This window comes from Gavialis gangeticus, unplaced genomic scaffold (genome assembly GCF_001723915.1).
Source record: "Gavialis gangeticus isolate Ggan-Ray unplaced genomic scaffold, GavGan_comp1, whole genome shotgun sequence".
Classification (NCBI taxonomy): domain Eukaryota; kingdom Metazoa; phylum Chordata; order Crocodylia; family Gavialidae; genus Gavialis; species Gavialis gangeticus.
Window position 1 is genome coordinate 181,654,515 of NW_017728992.1, and position 7,487 is coordinate 181,662,001.

Consider the following 7,487-nt stretch of genomic DNA (forward strand, 5'->3'; position numbering starts at 1 on the left):
CCTGGCTGCTGTATAGTGACACAGCAGGGCCGGAGTAGCTCTGAACTAAACTGTTCTTCTTGGGAGCAAATTTGCTCCCAACTGGTGCACGTAGATGCCCTGCCTGGGAAAGCTTACTGCATAGTATTTTACTGTGCAGTAAGCTTACAGCTCATTAATAGCACGTGTAGACATGCCCATTATGGCCTCATTCGACTCTGTGCCAGTGAGGGATTGGTATAGGTAATCTCTGCTCCTTCATGGCCCTTCTACATGTTTACCCCTTAGGCCAGCTGAGGTAGGGAAGGGGTCTACAAGTCCTGGAAGTCAAGAATTCCCTTCTCGCTGAAGCAATTCTCTTGTGTGGGCAGACTGTGTCCCGCTGCTTCTCTCTAAGAACCTGGTGTTCAGAAGTGGAATGTGGACCAGAAATTTTAGTCTCTGACTGAGAGGAACCAGCCTCTTCCCATTCACAAAGCATACTTTAATATGTTTTTCTCACAAGCAGTGAGCCAACAGAAACTAAAGTGCTGCTCTCACAAAGCAGGACGTATACATATATGTACAGGAACCCCAGGGACAGGTATTAGCTCCTTATTCCATTTTCTGCCAAATATGAAGCCTTCACTTGCTCCTTTTTCCTTTCTCCTCAGTGTTCAACAAGCACCATTTTATGGATAGCAACCTGCTCTACCAGTTCAGAATGAATTTCCGCCGGCGAAGGAGGCTGATGGAGCTGCTCACTGACAAATCCCGCTTGATGCCAGACAGCCATGACAGCCCATTTTGCCTGCGGAAGCAGAACCACGACAACAAAAAACACACTAGTTTTCTTTCAGGTGACTCCTCGAGCTATTCCACTGTCTCGAAGTCTGCTCTGGAAAGGTGTGGTGCTCCTTTCACTTCTGTGCTAGGCAGGTTTATCTGAAGCAAGGTGCTCACCCTGTCATCTATGAATAAGTATTTTATACTATCCATAAAAAGGGACATCTGCCCAGTTACACTGTCAGATCCTCATTTATCTCTAGTGTTCTTCACTATTTATAAATAAAGGATTTCAGTTTTGCACTTTTCTATATGCCAAAGCGTAAAGTTTTCTTTAAAAATATTGTGATAAAAAAGATCCAGAAAACCTCCCAAATAGATATTGTGGTTTGGAAGAGAGAATTCTTTTATATATATATATGTCCTTATATAGCAGGAGCCAGAAAGAAAACAGGAGAGAAAAAGGGGAAAATAGGAGAAAAATAGTCATATCAAAATATGGATTTCCTTAAACTGAACAAGCACAGGGATGGAAGCACTGCAGACAGTCCAGTTAGAGAAAGCACTTTTGTTACAAAATTTCTGCAATGTATTAGCAACTGTTCTAAGTAGATGCTGATTGCAATATTATAGTCTGATTACAGTATCATAAAGGAAAGCATCTTCTATTGACATTACTTCAAACAAAGTATTTGTTTGAGTATACTCAAAGAATCATGACTAATTCCCTTCCTCTGTGTCTTCTGCCTGCTTGGTACAGTGAGTCCCACCAAGGAGATAAAGATTGTGTCAGCAGTGAGAAGGAGCAGCATGAGCAGCTGTGGCAGTAGCGGATACTTCAGCAGTAGCCCTACCCTCAGCAGCAGTCCCCCAGTATTATGCAATCCTAAATCTGGTGAGTGCAAGCTTTCTTGCATTGATGTGTATTATCATGCAGCTTTCATAATAAGAATGAGGGGCAAATGTGTGATTCTTCTTAATGCTGCATCTGAGGTTATCTTTGGAGGCACATGTTAAAAATGTATATAGACTCACACATTTTAAGGCCAGAAGGAACTGTTATAGTAGCCTAATATGATATCTCATGTAACACAAGCCAGAGATTCTCACCCATTTCTTCTCTGCATCTAGGGACAACCTCTGTTTGAACTAAAGTACATATATCTTTTAGAAATATATCCTGTCAGTTATCCAGATTGCCAGCTCCATTGCCAAATGTAAAATCAAATTCAGATTCTTTTATTTGTAAGTGGCAATGCTCTGCTGTAAATCAAATGCTCTGCTGTGCGTATGCCCTGTTTTGTAGCTTGCCACAAGGCAGTATTTTGTAGGACACCTATCAGATGTTCTCTCCAGAACTTTTTATGACAATTTAAATGGTGAACTTTTTGCTTCATTGTACTAGAAATGTTACTGGGGCAAGCAGAACAGCATTTTTTGTGTCAGTAAATGTTTTGTGTTATCTTAGGTATGCCCACTATTTCCATTCTTTAATGGCTCTGGAAATATCTGTCATGTTAGCACTTGAGTAGTGAGAACAAGCTTATCTTAATATAGCTGATTACAACACATTTGGAAGAAGAATAAGAAGAACAGATTGACACCACCCTCACCTAAAGTGTGTTTAACATGAATCCTCACTTAAGGTGAAATTCCACCGTGAACAAACTTTGCTGACTTATTTTTGAGCTGAAACAAATACACCCTGTTAGATTTCTGTCAGTGCCTTGGTGCTGTGCTGCTCCTAAACAAACATTATTCTTACAGGGAGTGAACACAGGGCATGGAGAATGTTCCCAGGGAAAATATAGGTAAGCAGGTGTTGCAGCAAGGTGCTCCTGCCAACCAGTGTCAGTTGTACCTGGGTGCTGGGATCCAATGGATTCTTCCATATTCCTTTACCTTAAATAGGAGTATTATTGGTTATGAAGCAGAAGTTACAGAAGACATTATCTTAACCCTTTGCTGAACTGTAGTGAGTTTTTAGAAATTGTTTCTTAGTAACAGAATCAGAATGATCAGGGAAGGATATTCCTGAGCAGACGCCACTCACTCACTCCTGTCTATATGCACCAAATTTAGAAATGATATGGTGAAGCCACTCCAGGCATATCCCCCCACAGCCACTCTCAGATACAACAGGGACAGAGGTGTTGATAGTGGCTGCAAGGGAATATCCCTAGAGTGGCTTCACCACCACATTTCTGGGTTTGGCACATAGAAGCAGATGAGTGGAGTGTGCTTGAGCTCATCCCTGGCTGGAATGAGGTAGAGACATACCCTGGCAGACAGAGCCTACAACAAACATCCACATGGTTTTGCTACAGTAAGATTCATGAAAAATGAAGACTTAAAGCAATATTGGGGCCTGGTTTGGTCAGTTAGGGGGAGAAAGAAATCTATCTTAAAGGTAAGACGTTGCCTAGAGGAGCAGTGTGAAGGATTCCCTTGTAGATGGTTTGTATGACTGTATAAATGACATTAAGCAATGGAATATGCTAAACTTCCTTGGAAGAGATCTGATAGCACAAAAGTAACAGTTGATGATGAAAAGGGTGCAGCTGATCTGGCTTGGATCTCAGAAGGAGAGAATGATTATTTAAGACGCATCTGGAGGTCTTGCAAAGTTTAACTCAGGAGATAAATTTGTCATTAACTTTATGAAGAAGAAATCTGTATGGGTCTATATGCCAGAAGTCTTTTCTCTTCAAACACTCATGGCAATGTTATAGGAAGTTCCACCTCAAAAAATTCTTGCTTGCTTCATGATGTAAGAAAACTAGATTTCCTCAGAAGCAGCAGGCAACCATTGATCCTCTGAATAACGGTGTACGCGTAAGAGGTCTAGTCAGGTGCCTGATTAATCCGCTTGTACAGAGTCCTGTGACCATCATACCAAGACCTTTAAGGCATACACCCAGGCAAGAGTATGGAGTGGAGGACCTACCATCCCCGTTTTCAACCAGAAACAGAATCCAGAAACCAGACAAAGTCCGGAGATATATATATATATTCACACACACGCGCACACACGCACACACACACGCACACATATATATATGTAAGACTCTGAGCCCTGTTGGCACTGGATATATATAAAAGAGAGAGAGAGAGAGAGAGAGAGAGAGAGAGAGAGAGAGAGAGAGAGAGAGAGAGAGAGAGAGAGAGAGAGAGAGAGAGAGAGAGAGAGAGAGAGAGAGAGAGAGAGAGAGAGAGAGAGAGAGAGAGAGAGAGAGAGAGAGAGAGAGAGAGAGAGAGAGAGAGAGAGAGAGAGAGAGAGAGAGAGAGAGAGAGAGAGAGAGAGAGAGAGAGAGAGAGAGAGAGAGAGAGAGAGAGAGAGAGAGAGAGAGAGAGAGAGAGAGAGAGAGAGTGTGTGTGTGTGTGTGTGTGTGTTTGCTTAAATGTAGAGTCCCAGCCAGACCGCTCCTTGGAGGCAGAATGCTTTTTACCATGGTGTCCAAGTGCTGTCAGTACTCCCTGTGCCAGTGGGGAGATGGCATAGCTATGTAATTCCAGAAGTAAACAGTAAAGCACCATGTCTGGAGCACTGACATAACACTTACATAACTTGACCCTACACGCAGTAATACATATTCCATATTCCACCTTTCATTATTATACAAAAGGAGGGGGAAATGCATTCCTACCAAAGCCCCACATCGAGCCTGGAGGAAAACATCTGATCAACAGTTAGGTTCTCTAGACCTTAAACTTGGACTGAATAGCTCCTAAGATTGGGAGGACTTATCAATCACATAACACATTAACTTTTATATAGTCCTTCCGTGTTATCCCTCAGGTTTCTTGGCATTTCTTATCATGACTCACTTCTGCCATTGCAGACTTCTAATTCCATACAAATGAAACAACTGAACCTTCAGTTTTACCCTTGAAAGAGAGTGTCGCTGCGGAGGAGACAGGACAGGTGCTGTTAACTGTGGGCACGCTTAACTTAGGTCAGAGACTTAGCCAATTTCAAAGCTCACGCTAATGTTCAGTGGACTCTCATTTCAGACATCAACACCAGGTACATAGGTGACCCAGCTGTCCAAAGCTGTGGTTATCCAATGGGTGCAGATATCCCTGGAATCCTTCACATAATCAGGGGTATACTGTAGTGGGATTTTTAATTAACATTTACAGCTTTTTATCAGTTTAAGCTGAAAACAACCCCGTAAGCTGTATTAATGAAGTAAGACTGGTCTTGAAGAATAATTATTTAATTTAGTTTCTTTGGAAACCACATTTTTGAGGATTCCCTTATGTATTTCACAGTATTAAAGAGACCAGTGGCTGCTGAAGAGCTCTTGATGCCTGGAGCCCCTTACGTAAGAAAAACTTTTACAGTACGTTTCCAGTACATAACTTTTATCTGCTGCATGTTATGCAAGTTGTATAAGATTTGGGGTAACAGTTCAAGCAAACATTTTCTGGCAGTATTATTAGACCCTACTCAAATTTCCCAAACCTCTACTATAAGACAGTATTAACATTAGTTTGATATATTTGCAGTCTGCTTCTCAACTTTGTTTACACCATCTTCATGCCAGCCTAACATATGAACTGGCACAAATCTTGCTATATCTGTGTTACGAAAACCCTCCTGAACTTTGTTCTTGTCTATAAAACTTAAAGTATAAGATCAGATATATTGTGTTTACTCATCCAGAATTAGTTTTTAATGTGAATTTCATATCCCTGCTAGACTACTATCACACTAAAACTGTGAGTCAGACTTCTTAAGAGAAAAAAGCCTTTACAGTTTGGGACCTGTTAATTGGAAGCACAGTTTTTTTATGGGCTACAGTTCAATGTCTCTGGTGTAACGTGAAAAAATATATCAGAAACAAATGGAATCATTCAGCTGGTGCCTTTCTCCATAATAATTTTAATAGCTCATGTAAAGGGTACTGTAAAATATCTATATCCACAGAGCTTCATTTCTTGTGAGCTGGAGTCTAAAAGATGCTGGAATAGCATCTTTGACCATTTTACCCTTGAGTTGCAGGGGACTGTTTGAGGATTCACACTTGTTTCCAATTTTTTCTTCGCAAGATTGTAGGAGATGCTGTTGGGTGGGGTTTTGTCGTGCGTGGGAGCAAGCCATGCCATATTCAAGCCGTGGATCCCAGTGGCCCTGCAGCTGCAGCAGGAATGAAGGTAACTTTTCACTAGCCAGTTGCCCAGTGCTGTCTGCATCCCCTGGTGATACTTCATGGCCAGTTTACACCTTCCTTTATGACTAGGGATCTAATTAACTCGCAGGGAGACAAAGCCATTTCTGCAGCTTTGTCCTGGCATGAAGAGCCCATTTCACAGGCATTTTGTGGTCATCCTACCCCTCAGTGCTAATTGGCAGAGAGGCCCCAGGGGGGAGAAGGGACCAGGGGGCGGCCAGTGTTTTGACTGCTGTCCCCATCATGCTGTCCTGCCAGCCAGCACTTCCCCTCCACCCAAAAGAGGAAGACTTAATAAACACTTATTTTCTTTGGAGGTTTTTTTCATAGATTTTGTGAAATCCATAAAATTGCAATTAGTTAGGTCCCTATTTATGACATACCAAGCTTTTCTTGTTTGGGGTCAAATATTTTCCCCTTTACTAAACAGCTGGTACTCTCTGCCTTCATTCTCCTTTTCTTCCAAAACATCACCCCTTGTTTTTTCTGCCATCTGTCTTAAAGGTTCTTTAACCTTAAGAGCTCCTCTGTGTTTCCTTTCTGCAAGTCACTTGATCTCGCTCTGTCTCCTAATAGGCCTTTCATACCTTCCAGCTGTGTTTAGTTTTCAAACTCCCTTCCACTTTGTCATTTATTTGGCTATCTTACAATCATCATGCTACTTGTCCACCAGTAATGGGCCATGTCAGATGATGGATCAGATCTGCTTCCTTTTATTAAGAGTTGCTTCAGCAACTTCTTGGTTAGATAAAAGTAGTTTAGGCTCAAGACAGTTTGGGGAGAAACAAACTCTAAAATCACACATTACATTGATTTTAGAGTTTACTATGAACTGAAATGTTTTCACCAATGACTTTTTAAATCAATTTCCATGTGAAGTCTCCGTAGAAATGATCCACAGCTCATAGAAATCTTTCCAATGACTTCTTTGGAACAGGCCCTGGCTACATAGAGGAATGCAATCATTCTCTATCATTGTCAGAAACTCAGAACTGTATTGTGCTAGTATGCTTTAGAACAGGGGCAGGCAATTATTTCAGGTGGAGGGTCACTTACCAAGTTTGGCAAGCTGTCAAGGGCCACGTGAGTAGCCCGACCACCTGACAGGTGTCCCATCCCCTGTTTGCTCCACTATGTGAAGCCAGTGGTGGAGTCACCAGCACACTAGGTGGGCCCTGCAGGAGGGGTCGCAGCCACTCCGCCGGGCTCCACGGGGCCCCCCCAAGCATGGGGACCAGGGTGGTCACCCCAATTCACCCCCCAGGGACAGTCCTGGGTATAGGTTTGTGGGGAACTGTGGGTATGAGGGTGTGGGGAGGGTGTGGGTGTGGATGTGTGGGGGGTTTGTGCGGCAGATAGGTGTGGGGTTGTGGGTGGATATGTGGGGTGTAGGTAGGTATGGGGTTTGTGGGGAGGTGTGTATGGGGGAGTGTGGCTGGGGTGTGTGAGGGGATGTGGGTCTGCATGTATGGCAGGGTGTGCTTGTGGGACTCGCCCTATGAACACACACACTCTCTCTCTCTCTCTCCCTCCCTCACCACACACACACACACACACACACACACA

The 7,487-nt window shown here is 42.9% G+C and overlaps 1 protein-coding gene across 1 annotated transcript in view; it reads left to right on the forward strand.

Annotated features, from left to right (window-relative positions):
• Window positions 1-7,487, forward strand: part of DEPTOR (DEP domain containing MTOR interacting protein) — a 185,739-nt gene that overhangs the window by 108,860 nt on the left and 69,392 nt on the right. Inside the window, exons 5-8 of the mRNA XM_019528105.1 lie at window positions 633-818; window positions 1,505-1,639; window positions 5,020-5,090; window positions 5,800-5,904. Of these exons, the coding sequence (XP_019383650.1) occupies window positions 633-818; window positions 1,505-1,639; window positions 5,020-5,090; window positions 5,800-5,904 (497 nt within the window). The remainder of the gene's footprint in view (window positions 1-632; window positions 819-1,504; window positions 1,640-5,019; window positions 5,091-5,799; window positions 5,905-7,487) is intronic.